The sequence below is a fragment of the Sciurus vulgaris genome (genome assembly GCF_902686455.1).
Source record: "Sciurus vulgaris genome assembly, chromosome: 11".
NCBI lineage: Eukaryota > Metazoa > Chordata > Mammalia > Rodentia > Sciuridae > Sciurus > Sciurus vulgaris.
Genome location: NC_136472.1, coordinates 62504143 through 62522271, shown reverse-complemented (window position 1 = coordinate 62522271; position 18129 = coordinate 62504143). Strand labels below are relative to the sequence as shown.

The 18129-nt window shown below is 40.2% G+C and overlaps 1 protein-coding gene across 2 annotated transcripts in view; it reads left to right on the top strand.

Annotated features, from left to right (window-relative positions):
* Window positions 1–6287: 6287 nt before the first annotated feature.
* The window catches only part of SWAP70 (switching B cell complex subunit SWAP70), a 77061-nt gene continuing 65219 nt past the window's right edge, over window positions 6288–18129 (top strand). Inside the window, exon 1 of one of the 2 annotated variants that reach the window (XM_079104291.1) lies at window positions 6288–6488. In XM_079104291.1, the coding sequence (XP_078960417.1) occupies window positions 6390–6488 (99 nt within the window). In that variant the 5' untranslated portion in view covers window positions 6288–6389. The remainder of the gene's footprint in view (window positions 6489–18129) is intronic. The other variant, XM_079104292.1, reaches the window with a different exon arrangement.

Below are 18129 nucleotides of genomic sequence, written 5' to 3'. Positions count from 1 at the left end.
GATGGGGTTACCCTGTGGCTTGAGTTGCTCTCTAATTGCTTATTTTGCATTTCAAAAGTTCATGGGCATTTCTTGAATTCCAAGGGTACCTGGATGTTTCTCTTTTGAGATTTGGTATATCTTTTTCTTGTATACAACTTAAGTCTGGGAATAATAATCTTCTTCTTTTTCTTCGTGAGTGCTTGTGTGTGTGTGTGTGTGTGTGTGTGTGTGTGTGTGTGAGAGAGAGAGAGAGAGAGAGAGAGAGAGAGAGAGAGAGAGATTGGGAACTGAACCTACGACCTGCATGTGCTATAACTCCAACCCCTTTCTATTTTCTTCTGGTGCTGGGGATTGAACCCAGGGCCCTCCCATCCTTTTTATATTTTATTTTGAGACAGTTTCACTGAGTTGCTTAGGGCTTGATATATCGCTGAGGTTGGTTTCGGATTTGTAATCCTCCTGAGTTGCTGGGATTACAGCTTCCTGAGCTGGAGCCCATCCTCATGACCTCATTTTAACTGGATCACTTCTATAAAGACCCTGTTTCCAAATAAGATCACATTCTGAGGTACTGGGGACTTAAATATACAAATTTTTTTTTTTGCGGGGGGTGGGGTGGTGGTGACACAATTTAACTCATAAAATCAATATTTAATAACAACTCCCTCACTGACCTTCAAGGTTTTGCTTTGAGGCCCTCTTAGCTTCTACCCTCCCACCTCCAAAATCCATGTCACATGGTTTTGGTTATAGCAGATTCCAACTTCATCAATGTCAGTATCAGGAGCTGATCCAGAAAACAGCTCAACTATGGAATACAGGATTTATTATAGGGCTTAAGTACAACAAAATTGCAAGAGAAGCTGGGGAAGTTCAAGTATGGAAGGAAATGTCTACACAGAGAAAAGTCACCAACTAGGGACAACAAAGGAAAGCTTCTGGAGAAGTCTATGGAAGGCTATTTCCTCTGTATTCAGTAACAGGCCCGAAGTTGCTAGGGTTTCAGAGCTAGCAGCTGAATCAAACTGGGGGAGAGTGAAGACAAATTGGAATCCACAGAATAAACTGGAACCCATGAGGACAAAATGGAACTCGCAGCTATCTCTGTCCCCGATGAGCATGTGATCTGTAGAATAAGCTGTTGCCTTCACTGTCAACCTATAGTCCTTGCCCTGGGGCTTGGAGGAGCTGACAGGAAATCTAGTGGGAGCTGGAGAGAGCTTCGGGCTGGCTGATGCTCTGCACCAACGAAATGTGTGAACAGTTCAGTAACAAGTATCCGATCTGCAGGGGCATCTGGCTCCCTACCTCAACCATCAGAGCACAGGGGCTGCTGCTTCACTTGCTCCTCCCAAATCTTACACAAATTTTTCTTGCAGCCAATCCTATCCTAAAACCATATTGGCAAAGGACATCTGGGAACTAAACTTCAGCTTAGCTATGTTGACACAGTACAAAATCGTAACACAAGCCCAGCATCAACAGTTGTCAGATTTCACGATTCTGTGTCTCAAATATGCTAGCCTTTCATTTGTCTCTCATCAACCTCACAAGATAAATGTTAGTCTCCTAATTTTAGATACAAGGAAATGAAGTCTCATAGTTGACATAAGTGAGAAAATGGGGAAGCCGGGATTCTGTCCCACATCAGTGCAGTAGTCAGCTTCCAAGATGGCTGCAAATGACGTTTTCCTACTGGTATTCAGACTGTTTTGGTTCCCCTCTCACATAAAATAGGTTTGACCTGAGTAATCACTAGAACATTGCAGAACTGATGGTTAATAACTTTTGAAGTTGGATCAAAAAGTTATTGCAGGTCTCACCTTCCTCTTTCTTGGATTATTTGCTCTGGGGAAAGCTAGCTGCCATGTTGTAAAGATATTCAAGCTGCCTATGGGCTGGTCCATATGGCGAATGACTGAGGTCTTTAGAGAGCAATCAGTACAGGGGAATAAACTTTCTTTTTAAATTTTTTTTTTTTTTTTTTTAAATTTTGGCAGGGGGTACCAAGGCTTGAACTCAGAGGCACTCAACCTCTAAGCTGTGATGGGCTGACAGATCTGGCGCCATGAAAATGTTAAAGCCCAGACTCTAAGGGAAATGACTAAACAGACTCCATTTTGCTCTGAGACTCCATGTTATGTAGGAAATAAGCTTCTCCATGGGAACACCTCGCCTCTGTACCCATCAACAATTGTTTAGCTTCTCCCATGGGAACACCCCGCCCCTGTACCCATCATCAGTTACTTAGGGTGACACGTTTAGTAATACAAAATGACAACTCTCATGTAATGAAAAATTGCTCTCTTTTGATTCCTATTGCTCCTAAACAATGTACCATGCGAATGGTGATCGTGTGGATGTTAATAACCATTCTTTAGTCTGTACCCAGGTAAGGGTCGTTTTGACCCACTTCCCCCTCTGTTGATATCTCATGATATTAGTCTTTAATTTTGAATCATAGCGACAGACACTTATGATTGACGTGATTTTTGGTATAAGAACCCCTACAACCCTGTGGTCGGGGCTGTTCTCCCAATAGCCATTTTTTGGGGGCATTGTGTGAGACAGTCAGCTGGCCGGCTTAATAAAAGACTCAAATTTGGACTTCTCTGTGGTGATCAGTCTGTTCTTAAGTTGTGCCCCATAACATAAGCCACATCCCCAGCCCTATTTTGTATTTTATTTAGAGACAGGGTCTCACTGAGTTGTTTAGTGCCTTGCTTTTGTTGAGGCTGGCTCTGAACTCATGATCCTCCTGCTTCAGCCTCCCGAGTTGCTGGGATTATAGGCGTGTGCCACCATACCCGGGTTTTTTGTTTTGTTTTGTTTTGTTTTTACCAGGGATTGATCCCAGGGGCACTTAACCACTGGGTCACATCCCCAGTCCTTTTTGTTTTTTTATTTTGAGACAGGGTCTTGCTAAGTTTCTTATGCCCTCCCTAAATTTCTGAGTTTGACTTTGGCCTTGCCATTCTTCTGCCCAGAACCTCTTGACTCTTTGGGATTACAGGTGTGTGCCACTGTGGCAGGAAAAAACTATCTTGAAAGCACCAGCATGCCACATGATGATCACAGGAAATATGAGATAATGTTTATTATTTTTTAAGATGCTTATTTTAGATTAATTGGTTATGAGACAAAAGAAAATGAATATAACCTCTTACTTCAAAAGCTCTGCTCTTTCCATGACATCATGCTGCTTTAAAATTTGTTTGGATTGTTAAATACAGGGATTTTGGAAAAAGTAGGAATTTGTAAGTGCAGAATGTCCTAGCCCTGTGATTAAAAAAGGGTTTGAAATACAGTTAGTGCTTCCTGACACAGAGAGAAGGAGGAGTGTCATCTAGTGGTTAAGCTGAACTTTGAGAAGAAGGAGGATGGATGTCTTTTTTGTTACTACCTAGGGTAAGTTGAGTTAGCATGAAGAAACGAGAAGTTATAATAGGTGTTTTTGCTGACTAGCAAACTTGTGCTGGAGTTGGGGAAGAAAAGAGACGCCGGATCTGGGAGGGCAAGAAATGTCCTGACCTGACCAAGTGGGTGGTACTTCCAGGGCTGTCACAGTGATGGGCTGACTGTCCCTTTGCTTCTGCCCCTTCCCTCCAACTGGGCCATCCTTTTCTCTGCTCCCTTTGATCTTAAACTCATTGACACAGCTCCTTCTTTTTCTACTCTTTCCAAATTCCCCATTTCTTATAATGATCTTTTCTTTTTTTAAATATAGTATACATGTGTGCATTAAGGAACTTTTTTTATTTTTTATTTTAGGTACTGGGGATTGAACCCAAGGGTGCTTTAGCACTGAGCTACAACCCCAGTCCTTTTTATTTTTTATCCTGAGACAGGATTTTGCTAAATCTTGCCGTTTCCTGCCTCGGCCTCCCAAATCTCTGGGATTATAGATATAACCTATAATCCTATAATTATATATCTATATATATATTATATATATTATATATCTATATTATATTATATATCTATATATTATATATCTATAATATATATCTCTATATATTATATATTATATATCTATAATATTAGATATATATTATATATCTAATATATTATATATCTATAATTATAGATAGTGTGCCACTGAAACTGGCAGCATTAAGGAACTTTGAAAAAAGAAAACCACACTTTATCTGAGAATCATCTCCTTTTGAAAACTCCTGGCATTTATTCTTCCCTCAATATTGCTCAAATTTGTTTCCTGGAGAGGAGGCAGTGTAATTAAACCAGATTGGAGTCACCGGCAATAATTATCCTAGGATACTAGCATGGGGAGTAACATTTTCAAACATCTGCTTATTTTATATGTGTACAGTCTGAAGCTTAAAGAGCCCAAGTGACTATTGTTAACAGGTATGAATTGAATGGCTACATTCAGAAGGACACTCTCCTAGATTTGAATGTTCTTTTAAGCGGTTCTCCCATTCGAATTAGTAAAAATGGGTGGAGTGATTTGTTATGGAACCCCCAGATTTCCTACCACCAAACACAGAAACACCAGAAACAGCATTACACTGGGAAAACCCTTCCTAAGATGTGAATTGACCAAAAACAGCTAGGGGTTAGCAAGGAAAGATTGCCTGACCTGTTGAATTGTTCTTCCTTTTTTTTTTTTTTTTTTTTTGGTCTTTTTAGATATACTTGACAGTAAAGTGTATTTTGACATATTATACATACATGGAGTGTAGCTTCCCATTCTTGTGGTTGTACATGATGTGGAGTTACACTGGTTGTGTATTCATATATGAACATGGGAAAGTTATGTCCAATCTATTCTACTGTCTTTTTCTCATCCCCTCTTCCTTGCCCCCATTCCCCTGTCCAATCTGGTGAACCTCCACTTCCATCCTGGCATTGTGATTCAGTATCCTCATATCAAAGAGAACATTTGGCCTTAGGTTTTTTTGGTTGGCTTATTTCATTTAGCATGACAGCCTCCGGGTCCATCCATTTACTAGTTAATGCCCTAATCCCATTCTTCTTCATGGCTGTGTAATATTCCATTGTATATATGTACCACATTTTCTTTATCCAGTCATCTGTTGAAGGGCACCTAGGTTGGTTCCATAGTTTAGTTATTGTGAATTGAGTTGCAATAAACATTGATGTGGCCTTCTTACTGTAGTATGCTGATGTTAAGTCCTTTGGGTATATACCAAGGAGTAGAATAACTGGGTCAAATGGTGTTTCATTCCAGGTTTTCTGAGAAATTTCCATACTGCTTTCCATAGTGGTTGTATCAATCTGCAGTCCCACCAGCACTGTATGATGTTTTCCTCACATCCTCTCCAACATTTATTGTTACTTGTATTCTTGATAGTTTCTTGTTACTTGTATTCTGATTGGAGTGAGATAAAATTAGAGAATGTGCATTTCTCTAATTGCTAATTATGTTGAACATTTTTTCATATATTCGTTGACCATTCGTATTTCTTCTTCTGTGGTGTCTGTTCGGTTCTTTTGCCCATTATTGGGTTATTTGTTTTTTTGGTGTTAGGTTTTTTGAGTTCTTTATATATCTTGGAGATTAATTCTCTCTCTGAGGTGCAGGTGGCAAAGATTTTCTGCCATTCTGTAGCCTCTCTCTTCATGTTCGTCATTGTTTCCTTTGATGTGAAGAAGTTTTTCAGTTCGATGCCATCCCATTTATTGATTCTTGATCTTCTTGCGCTTTAGGAGTCTTGTCGAGGAATTGGATTCCTCAGTCGATGGAGATTTGGGCCTACTTTTTCTTCTAGTAGGCGCAGTCACCCTTGATTTCTGAAACAACTTAAAACCTGTCTCTATGGCACCCAGAGTCCACCACAGAGTAGGCATCAATATGCAATTGCAAAATAAGATAAGAATGAACCAACTTCCAATAGAGGCCCTTCCCTGCTTCCTCTCCTCTTCTGCATCCGTCTTAATTTGGGGCGGGGCTAGCATTTGAGACTCTGCCCAAGGCCTTTTGGGGCCTTGTTTGGCCTCCTGAGACAGCGACTCCATCCGGGGCAGGACAGGGGCTCCCCTTTTCAGTGCGGGACACCAGTCGGTGCTGGACAGGCTGCTCACCCGGCTCTCACATTTTTCTTCGTGGTGGGGGCATTTTTTTGGGGGGTAAGAGAGCACTGAAAATGGCCTGAGTTGTTCTGGGAACAAACTACAGGGACTTGGGGGTGGTGTTTACTGTCCCATTCCCACCGGTGCCGGCCAGCGGGACTTACCCACCCCGCGGGCCAGCCCCCGGCGCGAGGCTGAGTGGGCGGGGCCGGCAGGGCGGGGCGGGGCCTGCTGTGGTCAGGTGACCCGCGGTGGGGCGGCTGCGGCGGAGGGGCCGCCGAGGCGCCGAGGGCTGGCTGCGCAGGCGGGGCAGTCCCGGGCAGTTGGGGCAGCCGGGCAGCGGGGCAGCGGCCATGGGGGGCTTGAAGGACGAGCTGCTCAAGGCCATCTGGCACGCCTTCACCGCGCTGGACCTGGACCACAGCGGCAAAGTCTCCAAATCTCAACTCAAGGTGGGCGCCCTCGGCCCCGCGCCTCACCCGGCGCTCGCCACCTCCGGGCTGGAAGCGAGACCCGGCGGGCGGCCGCGGCGGGCAGGGGCGGGCGGTAGTGGGAGCCGGAGGCCTCCGCGCGGCGGGGTGGGCAGAGACCGGGATTTGGCGTTTTCTGCTTCCTTTTCGCCTTCGGGCGGAGCCGTCGGGCCGGCGTGTTCGTCCCCTCGGGCTCCGAGTGAGCGGCGAAAGGCTGGGGTGGGGTCCGTGCGGGACGAGTCCCTGTTGGCGCGCTGGGCCCGGAAGGTTTCGGACTCGGAGATGGTGGTGGATAGCTTCCTTTAGAAGACCTTCCCAGGGTCTCCACCTTACTCAGCAGAAGGAAGGGACTTGCCCAGGGTCACTGGGCAAAGCGCTCTGCAACCCGCAGCTCCACACCGGGGCAGTCCTCGAAACGCCGGGTGCCCCCGAGGAGCCAGGGCGGCTCAGGAAAGGGCAAAACGCCCGGAGCAGTGGTCGTCTTTGGGAGACTCGGGCTTTTTAACTTGTGAAGACCTCCTCACCCGGTGTCCTCAGACCTGGAACTGGTCCAGAGGGTGTGCTGTGACCCGCAGGGGCCTTTGCCCCGGGTGGGGAACACTGATCTTTCTGTCGTTTCTGTGGCTGCCAAGACCCTGGTACTAAATCAGAGTGTAAGGTATACATAAAGGGATACTTGTAAATTGAGTAACCCCAAGCAAGGAAAGTGGCACTCAGCCAGGGGAAATCGGCAGCGTCTTGAAAGTATAAAATATGGAAACAGACAAGAAGAGCTATTCACAGGCATTTTCAAATATACACATTTTGGATCTGAATGACTGTTTTCTTAGCCTCTTCTGGGAATAAATTTCTGAAGATTGGATTTGCTTTGTATATTTTGTGCAGTGATCAGGAAGTTCTTTTGAGTAGTGGCTTTTTATGCCAGTAGGATTTATCATTTTCCCTTGTCTTCCATTTGCCAGCCGCTCTTTACTTATTCATGGAATCATGGTTTGGAGCTCATCCACATGTTTTTTATTAAAAAACAAAACAAAACAAAACATGAGTATACAGTAAAATTGCTTTTTTTGGTGTACAGTTCCGTATTTTAACACGTGTAAAGAGAGTCATATAACTACTATTACAACCAGGATTTCATAATTCCATAGTTGGTTCTCATATTGCCCCACCCCCACCCCAACACCTGGTAACCACTGATGTGTTCTAATTCCTATAGTTTTGTCTTTTCTGTAGTGTCATATAAAATGGATCCTACAGTATGTAACTTTTGAAATGGGCTTCTGTTACTCGGTATGTTTTACCTTGTTATCGCTAAGTAATATTCCATTGTATGGATGTACCACTGTTTATCTGTTCACCTTTCAAGATTTATGTTATTTGCAGTTTTTGGTGATTATGAATAGAGTTGCCTTTTACTTTTTACTGTTTTTACTTTTACTACCACTATATTTAAAGTGGATTTCTTTTAGATAGTATTTTGCTGTGTCTTGTTCTTCATCCGTTCTGACAACTGTCTTTGAATTGGTGTATTTAGATTATTTACACTTAATGTGATTATTGGTGTAGGGCTACCATTTTATTAAATGGTTTCTGTTTTTTGTTTCTACCCTATATTATTTGAAAATATATATATATTTTAGTTGTAGATGGACACAATACTTTTATTTATTTTTATGTGGTGCTAAGGATCGAACCCAGTGCCTCACACATGCTAGGCAAGCCCTCTACCACTGAGCTTCAACTTCAGCCCCTATTATTCCATTTTAAGGCTGAGTTTTTAAACTAATCTTTGTGTAGTTTTTTAGTGGTTGCAGTACAAGTTATAATATACTTACCCAAAGTTTCATAATCTATTCAGAATTCATATTTTATCTCTTTTAAGAGGAATGCATAAACCATATCACCTTATAGTTTGCTTTACCCTTCCTTTGTTACAATTGTCATGTTTATTAATTTATATACATTGAAAACCATCAATGTTAAATATTTTGCTTTCAACCAGTATTTCTATTTTAAAGATCTTAAGGGGAGAATAGTTAATTTTTTTCCCCCAAATCACCCCTCAGTTTTGTAGATACCGTAGATGAAGCTTCTGAGATGCTTAGTGATTTGTCCAAAGTCACAGTTGTAAGTAGTGGTTAAGCATAGAGCCAAGATTTTTACTTTGAGCCAGTGTTTTGTTCATTTTTTCCCCCTTTTTCTTTTCCAATTGATGACATAAATGTTCTTCTGTTATTTTTGTTGTATTCCATTTAAAATCGCCTTTGTTGCTGCTTATAGAAACAATGCCTAGGGAATGATTTTTTTTCTTTCCTTTTTTAATACCGAGAATTGAATCCATGGGTGCTTAACCACTGAGCTACATCTCCAGCCTTTTTAAAAATATTTAATTTTGAGTTAGTGTCTCAAATTGCTTAGAGCCTTGCTAGATTGCTGAGGCTGGCTTTGAACTTGCAGTCCTCCTGCCTCAGTCTCCCCAGTTAGCAAGCACCTCCACACCTTTCCCCAGGGGATTTTTTTGTTTTCACCCCTTCCCCCAGGGATTTCTTGATAGCAGGCTTGGCAGGGAGTATAGAATCCTAGTTCATAGCTTTCAATCACAAGATGTTAACACATCTTCAGTTATATTTTCTCTCTCCTTTGTCCACATAAGAGATTCGAGATTAATGATTAATTCATTTACATTCATCTTGCCAATGTTTGTGGAATTGAAAATATTTTAAAATTTGTATTTTAAGTTTCTTCTTTTTGGTGGTTATTTTTTTTTAAATTTTATTTTATTTTTTATTTTTGGTACTGGGAATTAAACCCAGAGGTGCTCTACTACTGAGCTATATCCCCTGTCCTTTAAAATTTTTTTTTTGAGACAGGGTCTTGCTAAGTTACTCAGGCTGACCTTGAATTTGCAGTCTCCTTCCCTCAACCTTCTCTGTATTCCTTTTGGTGTTTAACTCTGAACTTGATGTTTCATTAGCTAGGAGTGGAGTTTTTGTCTTGATTTGTTGATTCATTCCTACAATAATCTTTGTGTCTGTGTAAGCGTGTGTATGTGTGTGTGTGTGTGTGTGTGTGTGTGTGTTGCCGGGGATTGAATCAAGGGGGTTACTCTACCACTGAGCTATATCTCCAGCCCTTTTTCTTTTTTCTTTTGAAACAAGACTTCACTAAATTGCCCAAACTGACCTTGACTGTGATCCTCTTGCCTCCGCTTCCTAGATTGCTGGGATTACAGGCATATCCCATCATGCCTGGCTTCTAAAGTATTTTTGGCTTGTCTTTTTGAATTACCTTCACAACTTTTGATATAGAGGATGGAAATATGCAATAAATATATATTGGATACTAAAAATGTTGGACACTGAGCCTGATGCTAAGGATGATATGGTAGTAAAACATGGAAGAAAAAGAAATACAGATCTTTGCCTTTGAAGAGTTTAAATTGTGGTAAGCAACTTAAGAGTCTAAACTATTGGAGAATGCATTCTTTATAGATTATATTACTCAGACATCTACCCTGTCCAGATATATGAACCTCTATCTCTTTGGCTCCAGTTATGGGATTTTTGGTTCCTCCCCTGAGTTACAGCTGCACAGGCCTGTGTACCGCATAGAAGTCATCAGCTCTGTTAGTTCCTCCCCACTTTTTTTTGTGGTACTGGAGATTGAACCCAGGGGTACACTGGACTACATCCCCAGCACTTTGTTTTTCCATTTTTTATTTTGAGACAGGACCTCTCTAAATTGCCTAGGCTGTCCTTGAACACACAATCCTCCAGCCTTAACCTGCATAGCTAGGGTTACTGCCTCAGAACTGGATTAATATCATGAGGTATGGGCATTATTAGCCTAATTTGATTATTACATGCCAGCTCATTTTATTGTCATGTTGATTTGGTGTTATTCTGTTTTGCAGACTTGGAATCACTTAGTTTAGACTTTGCCACTGAACTAAGTAAGTTTTTTTCCATTTGTATAGAGATTTTGAAGTAGATGTCAGTAGAAACACATTCTGTATTTGCATTTAAATTTGTATTTGTGAATGTTCCTTTCTAGAACAAACTATTGTTTGTATTTTTAATTTTTAATGCAACTCTGTTCTCTCTGATAACTGAAAGGAGACTGAAAACTACTGAGATTGCAACTTTTCTTTATAAGAAAGTACTAGGTATGTACAGGTAGCTGAGTGTATATTGATGAACTGAATGTTAAAACTTTTTTGCCACTTCCCCCCCTTGGTTTTGGTGTTTGTACTCTTCTTTTCCCTGTATTCACCTTATTATTGTTATTTTTCTGGATATTGAACCTGGGGTCTTGGCACATGCTAGGTGAGCACTGAGCTACATACCCAGTCCCCCAGACTTTTTTAAAAAGTATTTTTATTTTGAGTTAGGGTCTGGCTGAGTAGTCCTGGCTGACCCCGAACTTGAGATCCTCCTGTCTCGGGCTTCTGAATAGATGGGATTGCAGGTTGTGTACCACTGCACCCACTTATATATTATTCTTTTTATGGAGGGTCATTTGTGCATCAATTTCATACTCTCAGAGACCTTATTAATTTGCCACTGGAAACAGACATTATTCCTTTTAGGTTATGATATAAGTCTGAAGCAGCATAATGGAAATAGGTAGAGGTTATATTATTTCAAGTAGAGGCAGTAATTATCTTTTCTTCTATTTAAAAATTATCTTCCTATTATTTAGTGCTTCAGTGGTCTTGCCCAGAGATAGTAAGTCTCCAGTGTTACTTAGATATACATTCAGTTCCATGAAGATACAATAATGAAGGTTTATTAAACAAGTATATATTTAAAAGGAACTTTTGAATAGTTCACATATACATGGTATAAAATTTATAACATTCAAAAGGGCATTTACAAAAGTGGAAAGTAAGTTTTTCCCAACCCTTAGCCCACACTATTCCCTGCCCTAGGGGGGGTAACCATTATTTTCATTTTTTTTATATTTCCTCCTGAGATCACAATGTACCTAAAGGTAAATACACTTATAGTTAGTTTTTTCATCTTAAATATAGCAAACTCTAGTGATATTTTTGCAACCTCTATTATAACTACTTTGCAATTGTGGCTGGAATGTAAATTACATGTCAGGGCTGGAAATGTCTTGAAATAAGCTTATTGGCTCTTCGTTTTTATCCTGTTTTTAGAAACAGTTTTTTTTTTAATTGTACTTTTCTTACGTTAAAGGGCTTACAACTAGTGAGGATCTAAATGAAAAAAATTTTTAGAGGAACAATGTGGGTAGTTTGAAGCTTTATTATTTTATCAGTGATAGATTTTTCAATTAAATCATTTTTATTATCTCATAATTGGTTTGCATATCTTGTGCATAATATCTTGTATTCTATTCCAAAGTAGGCATTTTGCTTCAAAAGTTTTAACCTTGTTAGTTACAAAAGTAATTGAGTGAGGCCAGTAGTCAGCTAAAAATATAAAGGAAGTTAATTGCAGAAAGGGCTTTTATTGTGTGGAACACATTGTACAAAGATGTGGTTAATTCTTTTGAATTTGGCATGTATAGTTTTTTCTCTCTAATCTTTTGTGTTATGTTTCTGTTAACCCCTGTGGTAAAAGTTGTTTCTGCTGAGGAATAAGAAAATCTTATTTTAAAAATGAGGTAGCCAGGTGTGGTGGCACATGACTTTAATTCCACCAGCTAGGGAGATTGAGGCAGGAGAATCCCAAGGTGAAAGCCAACCTGGGCAAGTTTAACAAGACCATGTTTCAAAATAAAAAATAAAAAGGGTTAGGAGGTTGGGTTATAGTGGTAAAATGCCCCTGGGTTCAACCCTCCAGCACTTAAAAAAAAAAAAAAAAACAGAGTCAGGGGATCAGAGTCATGAGTAAACTAATAAAATCTTTGTAAATATTTTTCATATTTCACCAAAATTGTGTGGCCCATTAGACATTTAAAAATCTTAAAAATGGTGATAATGAATCCTGGGTTATTTCTGTTTTCCATTTCTTTTTTTTTAAATTTTTTTTATTGTAAACAAATGGGATACATGTTGTTTCTCTGTTTGTACATGGCGTAAAGGCATACCATTTGTGTAATCATAAATTTACATAGGGTAATGTTGTTTGATTCATTCTGTTATTTTTTCCCTTCCCCCCACCCCTCCCACCCCTCTTTTCCCTCTATACAGTCCTTCCTTCCTCCATTCTTGCCCCCCTCCCTAACCCTAACTCTAACCCTAACACTAACCCCTCCCACCCCCCATTATATGTCATCATCCACTTATTAGTGATATCATTCGTCCTTTGGTTTTTTGAGATTGGCTTATCTCACTTAACATGATATTCTCCAATTTCATACATTTGCCTGCAAATGCCATAATTTTATCATTCTTTATGGCTGAGTAATATTCCATTGTGTGTATATGTGTGTGTGTGTGTATATATATATATATATATATATATATATATATATATATATATATCACAGTTTCTTTATCCATTCATCAATTGAAGGACATCTAGGTTGGTTCTGTTTTCCATTTCTTGCTAGCTAGAAACTTTTCAGTAAGATAACTTGAAAAAAAATTTTTTTGAAATACATGTAAACTTTTGCCTTATTAAAGACAACATGCAGGGCTGGGGTTGTGGCTCGGTGGTAGAGCACTTGCCTAGCATGTGTGAGTCACTGAGTTTGATTCTTAGCACCACATACACATAAATAAATAAATAAAGGTCTATCAACATCTAAAAAATATTTAAAAAATGATAACATGCAGACCATGAGGCACTTTTTTTTTTTTTGGTGTTGGCCCTTCATCTTAATAGCTGGTGCATTTCTTTTCTTTTCTTTTTTTTTTTTTTTTATTTTGGCAACTAGGGATTAAACCCAGGGGCGGGGCTGGGGAGATAGCTCAGTTGGTAGAGTGCTTGCCTTGTAAGCACAAGGCCCTGGGTTCGATCCCCAGCACCCAAAAAAACAAAAAATCCAGGAGCACATAACAAATGAGCCACACCCCAAGCCCATTTTAATTTTTTATTTTGAGACAGGGTCTTGCTAAATTGCTTAGGCCCTTACTGAATTGTTGAGGCTGGTCTTGAATTTGCTATTCTCCTTCCTCAACCTCCCCTGAGCCTCTGGAATTACAGGCATGTGCCACTGTGCCGGGCTAGCCAGTGCATTTCTGATTTATGACTTAGATCTTTTAACTTCCCTGATCCCTCACTTTGTATTTCCTTTGGGAAATGAGTTTGACCACAGTCCCAGATGTACATGGTAACAGACCTAGGGATGGGAGTCTTTGGGTGACCTTTTCCCACTTGCTGCGTATGTCTTCACTAATTATGTATTTCTCATTCCCTCCCAGTGTTAAGGATTTATAGGACCTTTCTCCCATCTGTGATAATTAGCAGATCAAAACTCAGCAGAGTACTTTGATTTGTTTTATCACATCCTCTTTTGCATGTCCCTGTTCCTTTCCCACAACATGAGCATAGGGTGGCCCTTTGCCTCACCTTCTGTTATCTCCCCCAAGGCTGCATTTCATAAGGTAAAGGACCTTTCTTCTTTACCTGGAGCCTTATTTTCTTCTCATCTCACATCCATTGTCCTTTTTTTTTTTTTTTTTTGAGACAGGGAGGGGCTTGTTATGTTGCCCAGGCAGTCCTTGAACTCCTGGGCTCAAGCTGTCCTCCTGCCTCATGCCTCAGTCTTCTGAGCAGCTAGGATTATAGGCGTGTGCCACTGCTTTTGCATTTCTCTTTTTACTTTTAATTTTTGTCTCCTTGAAACTGCAGCTCTCAGCAATTGAGGGAAAGTGTTTCAGAGGAAATCTGCATTTACTTGAATTTCATTTAAGGGGATCTTGTGATTAGGGAGATTTTCTGTAGTATTGAAAAAGCTAATTTTTTCACCTTAGGACTCTTCCATGCCTTATGTATTCTTTGATTCTTTAAGAAAAGTTAGTTTTACAGCACTTAATTTGAACCAGAAGAGTGGTATATATGGGCATGGTACACCAACCAGAAGTGTGACACCAGTTGTTATAAAAAATTGTTCTGGGCATGTTGAGTGTTATTACACATCACTGAAAAGGCAACTCTGGAGGAGGGGACACTGTCTGCCTTCAATCAGTTCTATCTGTTGATAGGATGATGGATTCTCATCAGATAGCTGTTAACCTTGGAGTTAAGAGCAGGAATTGGTAGGCAGCTGACTCAGGTCTCATTGGTAACCTGAAAAATGCTATTTACAAGACAACAGGCTGTTAATAGATTAGATTAGATTGTAATTCTGAGGTCCTTTACCTGGGTGACTTTGGGAAACTTTCTTTCTTCTTTCTTCTATTTTAAGATTATTAGCCAGGTGCTCTGTTGCACACCTGTAATCGTACCTTACTAGGAAGGCAGAGGCAGGAGGAGTGCAAATTCAAGGCCAACCTGGGCAGTTTAGTGAGACCCTGGCTCAAAAATTGAAAAAAAATAAAGAAGGGATGGGGGATGTAGCTCAGTGGTAGAATATCCCTGGGTTTTAATCGTTCAGTCTCTAGTACCACCACCCAAAAAGCTTATCTATTAAGTTGGAATGTTAAGACATACAGAAATGTCCCTCTTATTCTTGGCTTTGCTTTCTGTGGTTTCATTTACCTGTGGTGAACTGTGGTCCAAAAATATCAAATGGAAGATTCCAGAAATGATTCATAAGCTTTATTTTATTTTTATTTATTTGTTTTTGTACCAGGGATTGAACCAAGATGTACTTAACCACTGAGCCACATCTCCATCCTTTAAAAAAATTTTTTTTTAATTTTAAGACAGGGTCTTCCTGAATTGCTTAAGGTCTCATTAAATTGCTGGGATTGGCTTTGAATTTGTAATCCTTCTACCTCAGCCTCACCAGACTCTGAGATTACAGGCATGTGCCATGATACCCAGCCATAAGTTTTCAATAACTTTTATTATAGTATGTTGTTCTTTTTTATTTTGTTAATCTTTTATGCTTCCTAATTTATTGTAAATTTTATAGTAGGTATATTTTTATAGGAAAAAACACATACAGGGTTTGGTACCATCTGCAGTTTCAGGCATTCTCTTGGGGAAGTCTTGGAACATATTCCTTGTGGATAAGGTGGAGGGCATACTGTATAAGACCATGCAAGCTTGAGTAGATAGAATTTGTAACTTTAATGTGTGACAACAAAAATTCTATTTACTTCTTACCAAAATTGATGTTGAAGAAAATTGATCCATGAAATGATGTATGAATTTGAAGGTGTCTGTAACTCTGTTCATTACTCTGGGGAGGAAAAAATATGCAGCATTGTATTTTACAGAGTAACTCCATCAGTAGAGAGATTGACTTTGACTGGGACTGTATTAGATCCAGAAAGAGGGAAGACTTAAAAAAAAAAAAAAAAAAAAAAAAGAGGTACAAGACTAAGAGTTTATAGTTTTGTTGTTAAGGGAATGGTGATACTAAAGTCGGAATCAAGGAGGCACACCTGTTTTGGAGAAAAAAGTGATGAGTTCTCCTTTGGGTGTTTCGTATGAGGCAAATTTAGAATGGAAATCTCTAGTATTGGTTAAACCAGTGCTTGCTTCAGAGGTCAAGATCTGAAAGAAATAGGAGAGTCATTAGTATAGTCATTAGTATAGAGGTGACTTAAAGTTGTAAGAATAAAAGCACTTTCTAAGAAGAGAGAAAGAACTCAGAGCTGAAAAGTAAGCTTTGGGAAATGTTCAGATTGGGAAGGGGAAAGGAGTAGGATGTGATCCAATAAAGGCATCTTTGAAGAACTTAGGACATGGTACGTCATGGGCCAAAAATATCTTAAGAGACTGGACGTGGTGGCACTCACCTGTAATCCCAGGAGATTGGGAGGATGAGGCAGTGAGATATAGCTCAGTTGGTAGCGTGCACAAGGCCCTGGGTTCAATCCCCAGCACTGGGGGGGGGAGCGGGGGAAAGAGATTGTAAGTTCAAAGCCAGCCACCCTCAGCAATTTAGTGAGACCTTGTCTCAAAATAAAAAAGGCTGGGGATATGACTCAGTAGTTAAGTACCTTTGATTTTCAATCCCTGGTACTTAAAAAATGTGTAAGAGGACTGGGTGATCCAGAGGACCAAGTGCTGAAAAACTGGGAAAGTGACTTGATTAGAAGGTGCTGTCCCAGCTTGGCTTCTCTAGGAAATGGATACTGAGACAGTGTTAGGACTAAAAAAGGGTCATTGGGAAGAAACTCCTGTGGATATGGGAGAATAACCAGGATTGGGAAAAGTAGCTGTCAAACCATAGTACAGCTCTTGGCAATACCAAGAGCTTTGGTGCAGACTGCCTGTTTGGGGAGCACCATGTTGGGCATAAGTGATGCTCAGCCATTGGCTGTGTGGACCCTGAAGCTAGCTCAAGGCTGTCATCTGTCCACTGTTCTTTTAGCTGGGCCGCAGTTCCTTTTCTTTTCTTTTTTTAAAAAGAAAATCTATTTGTTAATATTTGACACAAATTCAATTAAAAATAGCAACAACAAAAACAAACTACTGGTTAAACAAAATAAAATTGCAGGCTCAGTTTTGTAACTTATCTTAGGCAAGTGGGTCATTTTCAGCTTCTTTTCTAAAAGTTTATTTTCATTTAGTTATATATTTAGATATGAGTAAGGTATTTCCCTAATTTTGTTACAGTGCTTAAATTAGAGGGAGAATATATGGGAGATGAATCATCTTAGAGCAATGATTGGTACTTATGATGGAAGCAGTGGTGCTCAGTTGTGGTGGAAGGCCAGAAATAAAATTATTTCCTCACAGAAAATATGTTAATAACTGTTTTAGGGTTACTGTCCCTAAAAGAGGGACTGTCTCTCTCTCTCTTTCTCTCTTTTATTAGAGCTTTATGGTTATACATAGTAGTTGGGTTCATTCTGATAAACTCATACATGCATGGAAATTGATTTCAGTTCATGTCCTCCTGTGCGCGCCCTCCCCTCCCCTGTTTCTAAGAGTGATTTGAGTACTGAAGCCCTTTTTTGTTTGTTTATATGTCTTTTTTGGGTGGGGGTACTGGGGATTGAACCCAGGGATGCTTAACCATTGAGCCACACCCCCAGAAGCCTTTTATTTTTTATTTTGAGACAGGGTTTCACTAATTCGCCTAGGGCTTTTCTAAATTGCTGAGGCTGGTCTCAAACTTGCGGTCCTCCTGCCTCAGCTTCCCAGATCACTGAGATTACAGGCATGCACCACCACGCTGGGACTTATATCTTGCATATATTCTGTGTACAACATCACAACAGATGGTTTTGGTTGAGATACCCTGCCTTAATCTGTCTGTAAGTGTTGTGCTCCTACTGAGTCCTCCCTAACACCATGCTATCTGTTGTGAAGGATACAGAAGAAAAAGAGTACGCAGAGTTTCTTTCCTCACCAAACTGTAGTTCGGTATTTGAAACAGAATTAAATGCTGAGTGTTCATTGGGCAAGGTGGGTCAGTGAAGTTTTCCTGGAGGTTATGAAGAATGACCTAGTCCTGAAGGATGTGACTAGGCAGAAGGGCATCACTGTGGAAAAGACAGGAAACTCAGGTTCTAGGCCCTGCTTTGTTACTAACTTCTGTGTGATTTAGGCCAAGTCCCAGGCCCTAGTCTTTTTTGTTTGTG